The following is a 19,621-nucleotide window of genomic DNA, read 5'->3' as shown; positions in this document are numbered from 1 at the left end:
TAAATGTAGGAGAGGAATTAGAAATATGTGATAGTCATAAACAAATGTTCTCTGTCAGGATCAAGAACAAAGTCCTGCTGGGCATTATGAAGATAGATACACAGGGTCATATCAAACTGTACATCTAGTATTTTCTGTGCAGCAGTATGTATAGATTGCCAAAATCTGTTAATCTCTCTACAACTCCAAAATACATGCATGTAGGTTCCACTTTCAGAGGTACATCTTTTACAGTCAGGATAAATGTCTGTATTCATTCTATGGAATCTCACTGGGGTATGATAAAATTTGTACAAAAATGTGTAATTATAATTTTTCATTTTTATATTAGTAGAGGAGCAGTATACCCTGTCGCAAACATCCACCCATAGCTCATCACTGACAAAGGTCCTTTTCCCAGATTACTTTCAAAGGAGTAAAGGAGTAGCCCACATTCTCAGAAAGGAGTCTGTAGATATATGAGAATTTGCCTTTGATGGATTGTGCTGTAGCAAGAAGGGTCTCAACTTCATTCAGCTGAGCTCTAAACCTCCCCTTGGAAGTGAATGAGGAAATGATGTGTCTAATTTGAAGATATATATAAAAAAATGTATCTTGGCACATTGAATTCACTGCAGAGCTCTTGAGAGTATTTCAGTGTAGTTGTGTTCTGATGTAACAGGTCTGAAAAGGTCCTGATCCCTAGAGGATGCCAAAGATGAAAGTTGGCATCACTCAGGGCTTTTGGCAAGTCTGGGTTGCATACTATTGTCACGTTCCTGACCTATTTATGTTAGTTGTTTTGTGTGTTAGTTGGTCAGGACGTGAGGTTGGGTGGGCATTCTATGTTTTCTGTTTCTGTGTTGGTTTTGGGTTACCTGGTATGGCTCTTAATTAGAGGCAGGTGTTTGGCGTTCCTCTAATTAAGAGTCATATTTAGGTAGGCGTTGTCACAGTGTTCGTTGTGGGTGATTGTCTTCCGTGTCAGTATGTTTGTTCGTACCACACTGGACTGTAGCGTTTGTTTGTTTCGTTTCGTTTCGATGTCGTCTGTTTCCTGTACGTGAGATTATGTTTAGTTATGTAAGTTTATGTTCAGGTTTCGTCGACGTCGTTTTCTTGTTTTGTAAATTTGAAAGTGTTTCGTTTCGTGTTGCCATCATCGTTGTTAAATAAAGATGGCTTATTTCCCAAAGCCTGCGTTTTGGTCTGAAGATCCTTCTCTCCTCACCTCTTCCGAGGATGAGGAGAGCGACTGCCGTTACAGAATCACCCACCACGCTAAGACCAAGCGGCAAGGGAAAATTAAACGGAGTAAGGGACAGGAGAGAAAGGAGCAATGGACATGGGACGATGTTTTGGATGGAAAAGGTGTCTACACATGGGAGGAGATCCTAGCTGGTAGAGATCGCCTCCCATGGGAACAGCTGGAGGCACTGAGGAGAGCGGAGGCTACCGGAGAGAGGAACCGGAGTTATGAGGGAACGCGTCTGGCACGGAAGCCAAAAAAGCCCGTAAGTAATACCCAAAAATTTCTTGGGGGGGGGCTAGGAGGTAGTGGGCCAAGGGCAGGTAGGAGACCTGCGCCCACTTCCCAGGCTTACCGTGGAGAGCGGGAGTACGGGCAGGCGCCGTGTTACGCAGTAGAGCGCACGGTGTCTCCTGTACGAGTGCATAGCCCAGTGCGGGTTATTCCACCTCCCCGCACTGGTAGGGCTAGATTGGGTATTGAGCCAGGTGTCATGAGGCCGGCTCAACGCGTCTGGTCTCCAGTGCGTCTCCTTGGGCCGGCATACATGGCACCTGCCTTACGCATGGTTTCCCCGGTTCGCCTACATAGCCCGGTGCGGGTTATTCCACCTCCCCGCACTGGTCGGGCAACCGGGAGTATTCAACCAGGTAAGGTTGGGCAAGCTCAATGCTCAAGAGTGCCAGTACGCCTCCACGGTCCGGTATTTCCGGCACCACCTCCCCGCCCCAGCCTAGTACCTACAGTGTCTACACTACGCACTAGGCTACCAGTGCGTATCCTGAGCCCTGTTCCTCCTCCACGCACTCTCCCTGTAGTGCGTTTATCTAGCCCGGTGCCTCCAGTTCCGGGCCCACGCACTAAGCTACCAGTGCGTCTCCAGAGCCCTGTACAAACTGTATCTTCTCCCCCTACTAATCCTGATGTGCTTGTCCTCAGCCCGGCGTCACCAGTGCCGGTACCACGCATCAGGGATAGAGTAGGCTTTGAGAATACAGTGTGCCCTGTCCCTGCTCCCCGCACTAGTAGGAAGGTGCTTATCATTAGCACGGTGCCTCCAGTTCCGGCACCACGCACCAGGTCTACAGTGCACTGTATCCGGCCAGAGCCATCCGTCTCCCCAGCGCCATCTGAGCCATCCGTCTCCCCAGCGCCATCTGAGCCATCCGTCTCCCCAGCGCCATCTGAGCCATCCGTCTCACCAGCGCCGTCTGAGCCATCCGTCTGCCAGGAGCCTGCAAAGCCGCCCGTCTGCCATGAGCCTGCAAAGCCGCCCGTCTGCCATGAGCCTACAGAGCCATCCGCCAGACAGGAGCCGCTAGAGCCGTCAGCCAGACAGGAGCCGCTAGAGCCGCCCGCCAGACAGGATCTGCCAGAGCCGCCAACCAGACAGGATCTGCCAGAGCCGCCAACCAGACAGGATCTGCCAGAGCCGCCAACCAGACAGGATCTGCCAGAGCCGCCAACCAGACAGGATCTGCCAGAGCCGCCAGCGAGCCATGAGCAGCCAGAGCCGTCAGAGAGCCATGAGCAGCCAGAGCCGTCAGAGAGCCATGAGCAGCCAGAGCCGTCAGAGCGCCATGAGCAGCCAGAGCCGTCAGAGCGCCATGAGCAGCCAGAGCCGTCAGAGCGCCATGAGCAGCCAGAGCCGTCAGAGCGCCATGAGCGTCGAGAGCCGTCAGCCTGCCATGAGCGTCGAGAGCCGTCAGCCTGCCATGAGCGTCGAGAGCCGTCAGCCTGCCATGAGCGTCGAGAGCCGTCAGCCTGCCATGAGCGTCGAGAGCCGTCAGCCAGCCATGAGCGTCGAGATTCGTCAGTCAGCCATGAGCTGACCTTCAGCCTGAAAAGGCTAGATACTCAGAACTGCCCATCAGTCCAGAGCTGTCTCTCTGTCCGGAGCTGCCTTTCAGTCCGGAGTTGCCCCTCTATCCTGATCTCCCTCACTATCTTTATCTACCTCTATATTCTTATCTATCCCTCTGTCTTGATTTATCTTTCTGTCCCGGTGTTGTCCTTATTGGGTATATTATTGAGTGGATTTTGTGGGGGAAAAAAGAGGGTGGACATTCTTGGAGGGAGGAAGCTAGGATGGATTATGGTGGGGTGGGAACCGCGCCCGGAGCCTGAGCCACCACCGTGGTTAGATGCCCACCCAGACCCTCCCCTAGACTTTGTGCTGGTGTGTCCGGAGTTCGCACCTTGTGGGGGGGGTACTGTCACGTTCCTGACCTATTTATGTTAGTTGTTTTGTGTGTTAGTTGGTCAGGACGTGAGGTTGGGTGGGCATTCTATGTTTTCTGTTTCTGTGTTGGTTTTGGGTTACCTGGTATGGCTCTTAATTAGAGGCAGGTGTTTGGCGTTCCTCTAATTAAGAGTCATATTTAGGTAGGCGTTGTCACAGTGTTCGTTGTGGGTGATTGTCTTCCGTGTCAGTATGTTTGTTCGTACCACACTGGACTGTAGCGTTTGTTTGTTTCGTTTCGTTTCGATGTCGTCTGTTTCCTGTACGTGAGTTTATGTTTAGTTATGTAAGTTTATGTTCAGGTTTCGTCGACGTCGTTTTCTTGTTTTGTAGTTTGAAAGTGTTTTGTTTCGTTTCGTGTTGCCATCATCGTTGTTAAATAAAGATGGCTTATTTCCCAAAGCCTGCGTTTTGGTCTGAAGATCCTTCTCTCCTCACCTCTTCCGAGGATGAGGAGAGCGACTGCCGTTACAACTATAGGCGAGTGAGAGCATATCTGGGAGGAAATGCCAAGGTATTTCCTACAGTCCTTCCATGATAGTAGGGTTTTGTAAATCACAAAGGTTTTGGGTATGTTTCCCACTTCAGTTATTAATGAATATAATTGAGCAAAGGGGCAATGAATCACAGGATTGGGTTCTGAATCTACTTTGAATCTTGCAGCCGAAACGCGTCAGAGTTTTAAACATCATTTCCATTGAACATGCCATACAAATAAAGGCATGTTCATTAAATATATGAAGAGTGCTTTGGTCCTCCTTTCTTTTTGATGACCACATTGAATCTTGTCTGTTTGTGATCCATGTTGCGGATTTGGGCAGACCTGTAGTACAATTGAAAGCAGGGAATGGCAAGACCACCCTTAGATTCAGGTTTCGATAGAGTGGAGAACTTGATCCTAGGTTTTTTATTGCCCCATATAAATTTGGTGATACTTTGGTTGTTTGTTTTGAAAAAGGAAACTGGGAGATAGCATGGGAGCATCTGAAATAAATAGTTAAATCTTGGGAGGATGTTCATATGATAACATTGATTCTTTCCGACTAAGCTATTTGGGAGGGAGATCCAGGTTCGGAGATCATTCTTGATTTGATCCAGGAGTGAGAGAATTTTTCTTGAAAAGCCAATTCAGATCTGATGTTACAAAAATCCCAAGGTATTGAAACCCCTGTGTCTTCCATTGGAACGGACAGAGTGTCTTCATAGAGCTGGTGAGTGGAAGATTCATAGGGCAAACAATGGACTTGTTCAAATGTATCTGAGCAATTGTGTCTAAAATGGGAGGAAGGGATTCCTCAGGGTTGGATATGTAGAGCAAGACATCATCCGCGTTGAGTGACATCTTGTGCTGAAGGCCGCCTGCAGAAACCTCTCAAATCTGCTTAAGGCTCTGCCCCTAACAAGTAGAGCAGGGGGGACAGCGAGCATAGTTGTCTTGTGCACGTCCCAAAGGGAATCTGTCAGAGTTCAGACCGTTAGTAGACACCATTGCATTTGGATGAGAATATAGGTACTTAAACCATTTAATAAAGTTTGTGCCCATATTGAACTTCTCTAAGACTGAGGACAGAAAGCTTAGCGCCATCCTGTCGAACGCTTTCCCAGCATCTAGTGAAGACAGCAGGACAGGGGTCTTCCGTGCGTTTACTTGATCTATAATATCAAAAGACGGTGAATGTTATCAAAAGAGTACCTGTCTCTAATAAATCCAGTTTGGTCCGCTTTTATTATTTTGGGAAGAACAGTGTTTAGGCTTTTGGCAAGCAATTTGGTAATTATTTTGTAGTTGAAATACAACAAGCTTATGGCCCGGAAGGACAAGCAGGATAGAGGGTCCTTGTCTTTTTTGAGCAACACTGTAATGTGGGGTGTGTACATAGAGTCTGGGAGAACTCAGTTTTAGCAAAAATCATCCAGCATTGGCATGACAATAGGGCTAAACTGGGGCCAAAAAGCTTTGAAGAACTCTCTTTGGAATCCATCTGGGCCTGGGGACTTGTTAGGTGGCATGGAGGTAATTGCCTCCAGGACCTCCTCGGTGTGGAGGGGGAGTTGAGATTTTCTTGGTCGGTCTCTGATAGTTTTGGTAGCGAGATTCCCTCTATGGAGGAATGGAGTTCTGCATCTGTATGTTTTCTCTCAGAAGTATAGAATTTGCAGTAAAAATCATGAAAAGTTAAATGTATCTTATTTGGATCATATGTGACCTCGTCATCTGCTGTTTGGATTACCCATGATTGTACGCGCTGACTGCTCTTTTTTGAAACGGTATGCAAGCAATCTGCTAGGCCTACTGCTATACTTATGGTATCTCTGTTTCGTAAAGAAAACGTTTTATTTTATGTCTCGAGTATAGTCCAAGTTTAGTTTGGCTGGCTGCTTTAAGTTGACTCCAGGAGGCGCTGTCTGGGGATTGTTTATTTACTTTTTGCATCGTTCCAGCTCCCTCTCAAGATCTAACCGATGCTTCCATTGCTTTTTCTTAGAGGAAGAATATTGTGGCCAAAGAAACAGGAGAGTCTTTGTTGTCTTGTGTGTAGTTGTCTATCCATGTAGTGACCAATGTATGTAATGCTTCGTTTGATAAGATGAAGGTGTTGAATTTCCAGCTCTTTGACCTTGGTTGTTTTTACAGTGGACAAAGGCATGTTCTGAAAGTGCTATGGGTCCAATTGTACAAGTGGCAGAATTTATTAAAATGTTTGGGATGAAAGTGTAATCTATACGAGAGTAGGTGTTATGGATATTTGAGTGGTGTGTATAGTCCATAGATAACCCATTAGTCTCACTCCAGATATCTATCAGTCCCATCTCTTTAGTAAGAGAGTTCAACATCTTTGCTGATCTAGGGTTTGTGGTGGCGAACTGAGATAATTTGTCCAGAGTTGAGTTGAAGGTACAATTAAAATCTTCAGCCAGCACTCCAAAGGAAACACACAGGGTTATCTTTTTCGACATGAAAGCAGGAGTATCTGTGTTAGGGGCGTATATGTTTAAGATAGTAATTTATTATTTGAGTAAATCTCCCCCTCTGGATCAGATTTGTTTTTGTGAATTTTGAATGGAACATGCTTATGGTTAAGTGTTGCTGTGCCTCTACTGTCAGATTTGAAAGATTAGAAATACACCTGTCCCACCCAAGCTCTGCGGAGTCTAGCATGTTTGGCATCACAGATGTGTGTCTCTTGAAATAGCGCAACGTCTGATTTTTCCTTTTTGAGAGCATATTTTATATTTTTCCATATAATTGCATGACCGAGCCCGTGGAAGTAGATTTCCATGTCAGTAGATTTAAGGTACTAGTCAACGTCATCGTACAGTATTCAAACTCTAGTGCAAGTCAGCTCTGCGTATTGGTGGATAATAGTTACAGCTGCAATCATATAAAATAAAAATAAATGGTGTCCATAAAATAGCAATCTCTGAACACCCCAGACGAATTTCAAACAACTCAGTCACAATTCGGTGTTCCAAAAAACGGAAACAGTTCGCAACGCACAACATCTCCCGAGAGAGAAAAAAAGTCTCATCCTCTCCATTAAATGAGTGACAATGTAGCCCCCGTCCAGACCACACGAAAAAAGAGAGCGAGGAATAAAGTAAATTAAATCAATAGTCCAGCCTACAAATACATCCCCCTAAGGATATAGGCCTAATCATTTGGACTTAATAACACAGAAATTTGGGAGCAATGGTTTAATAGAACACAGTTATTCCTTCGCTCCTATCTTCAAGGTCCTCTGTTTTCTCATCCAGATGCTCTATTTGCTATTGTTTCCAAGGCATCTGCCTGTGAGCCTCATCCAGGTACCCCACGTTTATGGTTATCTTGTTGTTGATGTCAGGCAAGGCATTTTCCAGGGTTGTCACCTTGTCCCCAATCACACTGAGCTGAGAGTTAATGCCATCTAGTTTGATGTTGAGTTCTGTACGTTTGGATCTCTGCTCAGAAAGGATGTCTTCAACAGAGAAATGTTTTTCAAAGGCACACGTAGCCTACATCTCAATTCATACACACAAACTATCTAGGTCCAAAAGGGGAGAGGCGTTGTGCCGTGAGGTGTTGCTTTATCTGTTTTTTGAAACCAGGTTTGCTGTTTATTTGAGCGATATGATATGGAACGGAGTTCCATGCAATAATGACTTTAAATAATAACTTAATCCAGAATAGAGACAAACATGCTCACTGTCCATCGCCAGGCAACCAAGTGGAGTTGTCAACCATACCCTAAACACAAACATTTCCAATTGATTTACTGAGTTTACTTTTTATATAACCTGTACTCTCCGATGTATGAGCTGCTAAATAAAATGCATAAACAACTCATTTTCAGTGTGTGGGTGTGTGTGTGTGTTTGCGTGTCTGCCTATGTTTTTCACCACATGTGCCGTGTCTTCACGCTCACATAAAAGACTAATTTGCAGAGCAGTGTTCGCTTTGTGCTGTAAAAGCGGAGGCCTCTTCTCTCTTGGCGAGTCCTTTTAGCCTCCCTCAGATCAATGGCTAGATATTCATACCAGAGAGACACAGGAAGGCACGGAGGTGTTTGAAGGTTGGGCAGACGGGAGAGCTCACAAAGGGAATCACTTTGATTTGCTATGCTCCACCTCCACTGCTCCCCTTCAGTAGAAACAAGTGATATCCTGTATTGCGATATCACTCATCATAATGAGTTGTTTATATAAGATCATTATTATTTAGATTTAGATTGGTTATGGCTGCGGAATTGTACGACAGTTGTATATCCTCGAAATTCAAACTAAGACAGTGAAGGCCGAGGATTGGACTGAAAACCTTCATATACAGGCATCCCTCATCTATTGACTTAGTGATTCCGCTTTGTTTGTTTGTCTGTGAAGGTGTATGGCTGGTCATGTCTGAGATACATCAGTGTTGTATTAGAGACGACCAGTCTGGTTGTGTGGTGCTTAGAATGATGCTAGAGGAACTAACCCCCTCCTATGGTGGAGAGAATCAGGCTGCATTACTTCAGGATGCATTAGTTCTGCTCATTTAGAGGCTATAGGGGTTGTAGTTAGCGATGGGGGAAAAATTGATTCCATTACATATCACAATATTATTATGGACAATATTATATTGATATTGTGACTCCATGTATCAAAAAAAAAAAAATTCAAAGCTTTGTTAGCTAGTGCTAATCAGATGTACCTGAATTAAATTTTAAAGAATGACATTTTTGAATTAATGACATTTTATTTTCGTGTCAAATCTCCAATTGGCAAACCATCCCTTATGGGATTAATTTACACATAAACAAACATTAGAATAATTCACTGTGATAATCTTCTTCTGGTGTTCTCTGCATTGCGCATCGCATAAAGAGTAAAACATTTAAAAATTAAATAAAGAAAAAGTAAGGTAAAAATCAATACATAATAGTATATTACATCCCTAGAGCAGTGAAATAATATACTGTACATACATACATGCACACTGTATATATACACATACAGTGGGTCAAAAAAGTATTTAGTCAGCCACCAATTGTGCAAGTTCTCCCACTTAAAAAGATGAGAGAGGCCTGTAATTTTCATCATAGGTACACTTCAACTATGACAGACAAAATGAGAAAAAGAAAATCCAGAAAATCACATTGTAGGATTTTTAATGAATTTATTTGCAAATTATGGTGGAAAATAAGTATTTGGTCACCTACAAACAAGCAAGATTTCTGGCTCTCACAGACCTGTAACTTCTTCTTTAAGAGGCTCCTCTGTCCTCCACTCATTACCTGTATTAATGGCATCTGTTTGAACTTGTTATCAGTATAAAAGACACCTGTCCACAACCTCAAACAGTCACACTCCAAACTCCACTATGGTCAAGACCAAAGAGCTGTCAAAGGACACCAGAAAGAAAATTGTAGACCTGCACCAGGCTGGGAAGACTGAATCTGCAATAGGTAAGCAGCTTGGTTTGAAGAAATCAACTGTGGGAGCAATTATTAGGAAATGGAAGACATACAAGACCACTGATAATCTCCCTCGATTTTTTATTTTTATTTTATTTCACCTTTATTTAACCAGGTAGGCTAGTTGAGAACAAGTTCTCATTTGCAACTGCGACCTGGCCAAGATAAAGCATAGCAGTGTGAACAGACAACAACACAGAGTTACACATGGAGTAAACAATAGACAAGTCAATAACATGGTAGAAAAAAGAGAATCTATATACAATGTGTGCAAAAGGCATGAGGTAGGCAATAAATCGAATAATTACAATTTAGCAGATTAACACTGGAGTGATAAATCATCAGATGATCATGTGCAAGAAGAGATACTGGTGTGCAAAAGAGCAGAAAAGTAAAATAAATAAAAGCAGTATGGGGGTGAGGTAGGTAAATTGGGTGGGTAGTTTACAGATGGACTATGTACAGCTGCAGCGATCGGTTAGCTGCTCGGATAGCAGATTTTTAAAGTTGTTGAGGGAGATAAAAGTCTCCAACTTCAGAGATTTTTGCAATTCGTTCCAGTCGCAGGCAGCAGAGAACTGGAAGGAAAGGCGTCCAAATGAGGTTTTGGCTTTAGGGATGATCAGTGAGATACACCTGCTGGAGCGCGTGCTACGGGTGGGTGTAGCCATCGTGACCAGTGAACTGAGATAATGCGGCACTTTGCCTAGCATAGCCTTGTAGATGACCTGGAGCCAGTGGGTCTGACGACGAACATGTAGCGAGGGCCAGCCGACTAGGGCATACAGGTCGCAGTGGTGGGTCGTATAAGGTGCTTTAGTAACAAAACGGATGGCACTGTGATAATCTGCATCCAGTTTGCTGAGTAGAGTATTGGAGGCTATTTTGTAGATGACATCGCCGAAGTCGAGGATCGGTAGGATAGTCAGTTTTACTAGGGTAAGTTTGGCGGCGTGAGTGAAGGAGGCTTTGTTCCGGAATAGAAAGCCGACTCTAGATTTGATTTTGGATTGGAGATGTTTGATATGAGTCTGGAAGGAGAGTTTGCAGTCTAGCCAGACACCTAGGTACTTATAGATGTCCACATATTCTAGGTCGGAACCGTCCAGGGTGGTGATGCTAGTCGGGCGTGCGGGTGCAGGCATCGAACGGTTGAAAAGCATGCATTTGGTTTTACTAGCGTTTAAGAGCAGTTGGAGGCCACGGAAGGAGTGTTGTATGGCATTGAAGCTCGTTTGGAGGTTAGATAGCACAGTGTCCAGGGAAGGGCCGGAAGTATACAGAATGGTGTCGTCTGCGTAGAGGTGGATCAGGGAATCGCCCGCAGCAAGAGCAACATCATTGATGTATACAGAGAAAAGAGTCGGCCCGAGAATTGAACCCTGTGGTACCCCCATAGAGACTGCCAGAGGACCGGACAACATGCCCTCCGATTTGACACACTGAACTCTGTCTGCAAAGTAGTTGGTGAACCAGGCAAGGCAGTCATTAGAAAAACCGAGGCTATTGAGTCTGCCGATAAGAATATGGTGATTGACAGAGTCGAAAGCCTTGGCCAGGTCGATGAAGACGGCTGCACAGTAATGTCTTTTATCGATGGCGGTTATGATATCGTTTAGTACCTTGAGCGTGGCTGAGGTGCACCCGTGACCGGCTCGGAAACCGGATTGCACAGCGGAGAAGGTACGGTGGGATTCGAGATGGTCAGTGATCTGTTTGTTGACTTGGCTTTCGAAGACCTTAGCTAGGCAGGGCAGGATGGATATAGGTCTGTAACAGTTTGGGTCCAGGGTGTCTCCCCCTTTGAAGATGGGGATGACCGCGGCAGCTTTCCAATCCTTGGGGGATCTCAGATGATACGAAGGAGAGGTTGAACAGGCTGGTAATAGGGGGTGCGACAATGGCGGCGGACAGTTTCAGAAATAGGGGGTCCAGATTGTCAAGCCCAGCTGATTTGTATGGGTCCAGGTTTTCCAGCTCTTTCAGAACATCTGCTATCTGGATATCTGTAAAGGAGAAGCTGGGGAGGCTTGGTCGAGTAGCAGCGGGGGGTGGGCGGGGCTGTTGGCCAAGGTTGGAGTCGCCAGGAGGAAGGCATGGCCAGCCATTGAGAAATGTTTGTTGTAGTTTTCGATTATCACGGACTTATCAGTGGTGACCGTGTTACCTAGCCTCAGTGCAGTGGGCAGCTGGGAGGAGGTGCTCTTGTTTTCCATGGACTTTACAGTATCCCAGAACTTTTTGGAGTTAGAGCTACAGGATGCAAATTTCTGCTTGAAAAAGCTGGCCTTTGCTTTCCTGACTGACTGCGTGTATTGGTTCCTGACTTCCCTGAACAGTTGCATATCGCGGTTGCTCTTCGATGCTATTGCAGTTCGCCACAGGATGTTTTTGTGCTGGTCGAGGGCAGTCAGGTATGGAGTGAACCAAGGGCTATATCTGTTCTTGGTTCTGCATTTTTTGAACGGAGCATGCTTGTCTAATATGGTGAGGAAGTAACTTTTAAAGAATGACCAGGCATCCTCAACTGACGGGATGAGGTCAATATCCTTCCAGGGTACCCGGGCCAGGTCGATTAGAAAGGCCTGCTCGCAGAAGTGTTTTAGGGAGCGTTTGACAGTGATGAGGGGTGGTCGTTTGACCGCGGACCCGTGGCGGATACAGGCAATGAGGCAGTGATCGCTGAGATCTTGATTGAAGACAGCAGAGGTGTATTTGGAGGGCAAGTTGGTCAGGATAATGTCTATTAGGGTGCCCATGTTTACGGATTTAGGGTTGTACCTGGTTGGTTCCTTGATGATTTGTGTGAGATTGAGGGCATCAAGCTTAGATTGTAGGACTGCCGGGGTGTTAAGCATATCCCAGTTTAGGTCACCTAACAGGACAAACTCTGAAGCTAGATGGGGAGCGATCAATTCACAGATGGGGTCCAGGGCACAGCTGGGAGCTGAGGGGGGTCGGTAGCAGGCGGCTACCGAAATAGTCTCTCAACAGTGAGAGACTTATTTCTGGAGAGATTAATGTTTAAAATTAGAAGTTCGAACTGTTTGGGCATAGACCTGGAAAGTATGACAGAACTTTGCAGGCTATCTCTGCAGTAGATTGCAACTCCTCCCCCTTTGGCAGTTCTATCTTGACGGAAAGTGTTATAGTTGGGTATGGAAATCTCAGAGTTTTTGGTGGCCTTCCTAAGCCAGGATTCGGACACGGCAAGGACATCAGGGTTGGCAGAGTGTGCTAAAGCGGTGAGTAATGCAAACTTAGGGAGGAGGCTTCTGATGTTGACATGCATGAGGCCAAGGCTTTTTCGATCACAGAAGTCAACAAATGAGGGTGACTGGGGACATGCAGGGCCTGGGTTTACCTCCACATCACCCGAAGAACAGAGGAGTAGTAGGATGAGGGTGCGGCTAAAGGCTATCAAAACTGGTCGCCTAGATCGTTGGGGACAAGGAATAAAAGGAGCAGATTTATGGGCGTGGTAGAATAGATTCTGGGCATAATGTGCAGACCAGGGTATGGTGGGGCACGGGTACAGCGGAGGCAAGCCCAGGCACTGGGTGATGATAAGAGAGGTTGTATCTCTGGACATGCTGGTCTCAATGGGTGAGGTCACCGCATGTGTGGGGGGGTGGGACAAAGGAGGTATCAGAGGTACGGAGAGTGGAACTACGGGGTCCATTGCAAACCAAAACAATGATAACTAGCCTGAACAACCGAATGCAAGGCATATTGATATTTGAGAGAGACATACAATAAGGCATAAAGTGATTGCAGGTCTTGATTGGGAGAGCTAGCTAAAACAACAGGTGAGATAACAGCAGCTAGTCAGCTAACACAGCAACAGCAGGTAAAAATGGCGGCGACTAGGCAGAGAGGGTCGGATTAACTACACACAGATCCTGAGTTAAAGCACAGAGCCGACAGATAAAACACAAATAAACAGAATGGAGTACCGTGAATTAATGGACAGTCAAGCAGGCATCAGCTATGTAGCCAAGTGATCATAGTGTCCAGGGGGCAGCCGTAGATGGAGCAGTGAGGCCTCCACTAAACTAGCACGCGTTTAAAGTTAGTAGCCCGGGGGGTGGTCTGCTCAGACGGAGGGGGTCTGCTAAAGACGGAGGCCGGTTGAGGGCACAGCGGATGGGGTATTCGTCTGCAGACCAGACGTGGTCGTGTCGACAGAGAATCCAAGCCGCATGGCGATGGCGAAAGAGAGGTTGTGAATTGTAGAATTGTGTTTGCTAACTGGTGCTAGCTTCCTGGCTGCACTAGCTGCAAGATAAGCTAGCAGTTAGCAGACCGGGGCAGGCAAGCTAGCAGTTAGCAGACCGGGGCTAGCAAGTTAGCCTTTGGGGGACGTCGCGATGGGGGGGAAGTCTGTTTTTGCCTCTTCGTGCGGTGACGTTGATAGACCAGTCGTGGAATTAGTAGGGTTCCAGGTAGCTCTAGGTAGCTAGCAGGCCTAGTAGGTTAGCAGAATGGGCCTTCAGCGGGCGTCACACCTGAGGGGCCTGTTGGAGTCCTCGGGCAGATTATGTCGGTATTCCAGTCGTAGAGGATCGGCGGGGTTCCGTGCACCGTACCGGCAGTAAAGGGGTCCGGATATTGTAGCCCAGGAGTGGGCTTCAATGGTAGCACAGGAGCCCTAGCCGGGCTAGCTTCAGGCTAATTGGTGCTTGCTCCGGGATGGAAACGCTAGCCAGGAGTGGTCACCCGGGATTGTGGTTAGCTAGTTGCGAAGATCCAGATGAAAATGTTTAGAGTTTGCGGTAGGAATCCGGGGATATGGAGAGAAATAGGTCCGTTATGCTCTGGTTTTAGTCACGTTGTTCGAACTAGCGAGAGCTTTCCGAGCTAAAGGTTAGCTGATGACCGCTAGCAATGGTTTGCTAACTGATAGCTGGTAGGTAGTTAGCTGGCTATCTTCAGTTGATGGATTCCAGATCAGAAGTAAATAGAAATACTTTAGAAAAAAGCAGATCCACGCCACATTGGGTGAGGCGGGTTGCAGGAGAGTAGAAGTTGAGGTTTAAGAAAATATTTTTAAAAAGATATGCAAAGAAAAAGATGTATAAAGATATATAAGAGGGACACGGGACACGACAGGACAAAGACGTCTACACTGCTACGCCATCTTGGAAATATGAGGGATCTGGGGCTCCACGCAAGATCTCACCCCGTGGGGTCAAAATGATCACAAGAACGGTGAGCAAAAATCCCAGAACCACACGGGGGGACCTAGTGAATGACCTGCAGAGAGCTGGGACCAAAGTAACAAAGCCTACCATCAGTAACACACTACGCCGCCAGGGACTCAAATCCTGCAGTGCCAGACGTGTCCTCCTGCTTAAGCCAGTACATGTCCAGGCCCGTCTGAAGTTTGCTAGATAGCATTTGGATGATCCAGAAGAAGATTGTTAGAATGTCTTATGGTCAGATGAAACCAAAATAGAACTTTTTGGTAAAAACTCAACTCGTCGTGTTTGGAGGACGAAGAATGCTGAGTTGCATCCAAAGAACACCATACCTACTGTGAAGCATGGGGGTGGAAACATCATGCTTTGGGGCTGTTTTTCTGCAAAGGGACCAGGACGACTGATCCGTGTAAAGGAAAGAATGAATGGGGCCATGTATCGTGAGATTTTGAGTGAAAACCTCCTTCCATCAGCAAGGGCATTGAAGATGAAACGTGGCTGGGTCTTCCAGCATGACAACGACCGGAAACACACAGCCAGGGCAACTAAGGAGTGGCTCCGTAAGAAGCATCTCAAGGTCCTGGAGTTGCCTAGCCAGTCTCCAGACCTGAACTCAATAGAAAATCTTTGGAGTGAGCTGAAAGTCCGTATTGCCCAGCGACAGCCCCGAAACCTGAAGGATCTGGAGGTCTGTATGGAGGAGTGGGCCAAAATCTCTGCTGCAGTGTGTGCAAACCTGGTCAAGAACTACAGGAAACGTAAGATCTCTGTAATTGCAAACAAAGGTTTCTGTACCAAATATTAAGTTCTGCTTTTCTGATGTATCAAATACTTATGTCATGCAATAAAATTCGAATTAATTACTTAAAAATCATACAATGTGATTTTCTGGATTTTTGTTTTAGGTTCCGTCTCTCACAGTTGAAGTGTACCTATGATAAAAATTCCAGACCTCTACATGCTTTGTAAGTAGGAAAACCTGCAAAATCGGCAGTGTATCAAATACTTCTCCCCACTGTATGTATGTGTTGGAGTGTCAGTGTAGTTTTTGTGGGTAGAGTCTGGTGAGTGTGCATAGAGTCAGTGCAAGAGAGTCAGTGCAGAAAAAGGGGATCAATGCAAATAGTCTGTGTAGCCATTTGACTAACTGTTCAGCAGTCCCATAATTGGCACTCTGGTACCGCTTGCCATGTTTCCAGACAAGAACTGAAAACAATAGAAACAACTAGGAACCAGGCCTGGTATTCATAGCTGACTTGGAAAAGGACTTTGATAAAGAATGACTGGAATTTATATAGAAATGCCTGGACTATTTTAATTTAGGAGAATCTCTTATTCAATGGGTTAAAAACTTATTCGGGATCGGTGTCCCATCCACGTGACGGTTGAGCTAACGTAGGCTGATGCAATTAGCATGAGGTTGTAAGTAACAAGAACATTTCCCAGGACATAGACATGCCTGATATTGGCAGAAAGCTTACATTATTGTTAATCCAACTGCACTGTCCAATTTACATTAGCTATTACAGTGAAAGATCTAGTGGCAAAAATCTAAATTGCACCTGGGCTGGAATAATACATTATGGCATTTCTTTTGCAATTCAAAGATGGCACAAAATAAATAAGAAAGACTGGTTGTTTTTTTCTCTGTATTATCTTTTATCAGATCTATTGTGTTATATTCTCCTACATTCCTTTCACATTTCCACAAACTTCAAAAAGAGTTCCCTTTCAAATGGTACCAAGAATATGCATATCCTTGCTTCAGGACCTGAGCTACAAGCAGTTAGATTTGGGTTTATCATTTTTTGCGAATATTTGGAAAAAAAGGGGCGGCTCCTTAAAGTTATATATAGTAACCCTAAGTGTAAAATAGTATATAATGTCTACTTCTCAGAAAAGTATTAAACTGTCAAGAGGAGTAAAACAAGTTTGTCCACTGTCAGCATATCTATTTATTCTTGCCATTGTTGGGTTCGACATTTTGTCACGTTCGTTATAATAAGTGGACCAAAGTGCAGCGTGATCTGTGTTCCACATATTTTTATTACTAAGTGAAACTCACAGCAAAACAATACATTTCAAACGAAATGTGAAGCTAACAATAGTGCTAACAGGCAACTATCCAAAGTAAAGATCCCACAAAGCACAATGGGGAAATGGCTGCCTAAATATGATCCCCAATCAGACAATGATAAACAGCTGCCTCTGATTGGGAACCATACCAGGCTAACATAGATCATTATTCAACATAGATATTCATTCCATGTGTTATTTCATAGTTTTGATGTCTTCACTATTACAGAAAATAGTAAAATTAAAGAAAAACCCTCGAATGAGTAGGTGAGTCCAAACTTTTGACTAGTACTCTATGTACACCTAAACAAACTAATTATGCACATGCAGTCATACTGTTTTGTTTGCTCAAACACCCCAGCCCTGCTCACACACATGATTAATAAAGCCGGGATTTAAAGATGTAGTAACTGTCTTCATTAATCCCTACAGTAAGCGTGTCAGAGAGAAGAGAGGAGAGAGTGGGAGAAAAGTTAATTATTCAACATTGTTCAAGAGAGGAACAACCTCGTGGGGCGTTTAAGGCAGTACCCCATGACAGTACCTTAACGTCAGTCATATCCCCTTACTCCTCCCCCCCTCCTTCCCCTGCCCCCCCTACTCCTCCAAAAGTGGGCTATATGTAGAATAAAAGAGCCAATTAAAACACAGCAGCACTGATGTGAGGGCCAGCAGACTGAGATAAACAACTAACAGTCTTTATTAAGCCATCCTCTGTTTCAAGGAACTGTCAGGGGTTCACCTTGGGGTCATTATAGGGGTTGTATCAAATGTTTGATATATTATAATAATTGATTATGCTTGTGTTGTATTAATAGAAGGGAAGGGGTTATAAGACCCCTCCCTCCTTACATTTATAGGGTCCTAGACTACAGATTAACAATATATGTATTTATTATAAAGGTTTAATGTTGTTCCACAGTCTTTTCTAATCTCTGCCTCTTATAAAGAAACTGTCTGAGAAATGTGTGACTGTGAAACAGAACTCTGCAGGGGAGTGTAGGAGATAAGAGACTAGTCAGACATTCCACTATAAATCAACTTGGACATTTATTGCTGAGCTTTTAGATAACACTCAAACTCTCGTTTATATAGCTGTGTAGGCATGATTTTGGTCTCATGAGTAGAAGGTAATGACGTAGGCAGTGACATCACTAAGATATATGACTGTAGGAATAACAAAATAACTCGGACCCTTTTCTATTTTGCAGAACTTACTCGGAAACATGTGTGCTATGTTCCTGTTGTCAACTTCTGTCTGCAATTGCATTAATAAAGGTTTTTGAATTATTTAATTAAAGATATTTTCTGAATGCTAATTTCACCAATGAGCCAATGATTGACAAGGAACAAGGAACGAACCCCAACAGAATGATATTGAGGAACAAGCTGTGCTTACAAACGGTCTGGAGATACCTTCCTTGAACATACTTGAGCTACGGATCAAAAACCGACATCAACTGCCTTGGTTAAGGCAGTATTTTCAAACTGCAGTCCATCGAAGGTCTGGAGAAATAGACTAGTAGCCTCTGTTTTGGGTTGGACCCTGGCTGGGATTCCATTCTCCCTAGGGTTTCTTCGGGAGAGTTGGGATATGCAAGAAAAACATTTCCAATTCAAACATGCATGAAATAGGACAAATATAAGCACGCGCCAAATTATTATAAATTATTTCTTATCTGTCGGGACACTCGGTGAAGCAGCAAAGCTCTCTACATGGACCCTATGTATAAAGGTGAGATTCCCACATTTAACATGTTTTTGGTGCGATCGTGAATACAATACGAGAAATTTGCATTTTGCAGCGTAGATAATTGGTTTGACAGGATGAATTGAGCAGGGCTCTCGGTTTTTCCCTCAACAACACAAGTTATTCTCTGTGTTTTCATCCATAGGTGGTGCCTTGCACCAGAACCCCTTCCAGCCATGAGCTAAGCCCCCCCTATCCTAAGCATCCTGGGTAGGATGACGGCTGTGTGCCCTGCTGGGGTGGGACCTGCTGGGGCTACAGTGGGGTGCTCCAGGGTGTCTGGGGCTGGGGTTTTGACTGGGAGTACAGGGGGTCAGGATAAGAGATACGCACGCTGGAGCCGCTTGGAGAGCTCGGACATCACTGCAGATGACGAGGGGGGCCCTGGCCACCGCGTCACCCCCCTGGAGAGGCTAAACCTGGACATGTGCCAGGACGACAGGTAGGGCCAGGATGACAGGTACGGCCAGGACGACCGGTAGGAGCAGGACGACCGGTAGGAGCAAGATGACAGGTAGGAGAAGGATGATAGGTAGGAAAAGGATGACAGGTAGGAGAAGGATGACAGGTTGGAGAAGAATGATAGGTAGAGGAAGGATGACGGGTAGGAGCAGGATGACCGGTAGGAGAAGGATGATAGGTAGGAGAAGGATGATAGGTAGGAGAAGGATGATAGGTAGGAGAAGGATGACAGGTAGGAGAAGAATGACAGGTAGGTGAAGAATGACAGGTAGAGGAAGGATGACGGGTAGAAGCAGAATGACAGGTAGGTGAAGAATGACAGGTAGAGGAAGGATGACGGGTAGAAGCAGGATGACAGGTAGGTGAAGAATGACAGGTAGGTGAAGAATGACAGGTAGGAGAAGGATGACAGGTAGGAAGGAGCAAGACAATGCTCTCTAACAAAAAAACATGAAAGAAGATGAATTATCACATGTATTATTATTCTGGATAATTTGTAAGTGCTGTTTATTTTATTAACAGGGTGGTCCGTGAGCTCACCTTGGGCCGGCGTATCGGCTTCTACAAGGTCCGTGGGGAGATCGGCTGTGGAAACTTTTCCCACGTCAAACTGGGGATCCACGCCCTCACAAAAGGTAAGGAAGACACCTGCCAGGCAGGAAACACATTACCTGATATTTAACATAACACACACAGCCCTGCTTTACTGCAGATGCTCACCAAACCTTT

General features: G+C 45.2%; 1 protein-coding gene across 3 annotated transcripts in view; it reads left to right on the top strand.

Moving 5' to 3' along the window:
* Window positions 1-19,621, top strand: part of LOC129826715 (serine/threonine-protein kinase NIM1-like) — a 47,543-nt gene that overhangs the window by 14,121 nt on the left and 13,801 nt on the right. The window contains exons 1-3 of one of the 3 annotated variants that reach the window (XM_055887736.1): window positions 10,860-18,415; window positions 18,576-18,872; window positions 19,415-19,527. In XM_055887736.1, the coding sequence (XP_055743711.1) occupies window positions 18,646-18,872; window positions 19,415-19,527 (340 nt within the window). In that variant the 5' untranslated portion in view covers window positions 10,860-18,415; window positions 18,576-18,645. Of the gene's footprint in view, window positions 1-10,859; window positions 18,873-19,414; window positions 19,528-19,621 lie in introns of those variants that run through there. The other 2 variants (XM_055887735.1, XM_055887734.1) reach the window with 2 other exon arrangements.

This window comes from Salvelinus fontinalis, chromosome 28 (genome assembly GCF_029448725.1).
Source record: "Salvelinus fontinalis isolate EN_2023a chromosome 28, ASM2944872v1, whole genome shotgun sequence".
In the NCBI taxonomy this organism is placed as follows: Eukaryota; Metazoa; Chordata; class Actinopteri; order Salmoniformes; family Salmonidae; genus Salvelinus; species Salvelinus fontinalis.
Note: the sequence above shows the minus strand (reverse complement) of the source record. Positions and strands in the feature narration are given on the sequence as shown.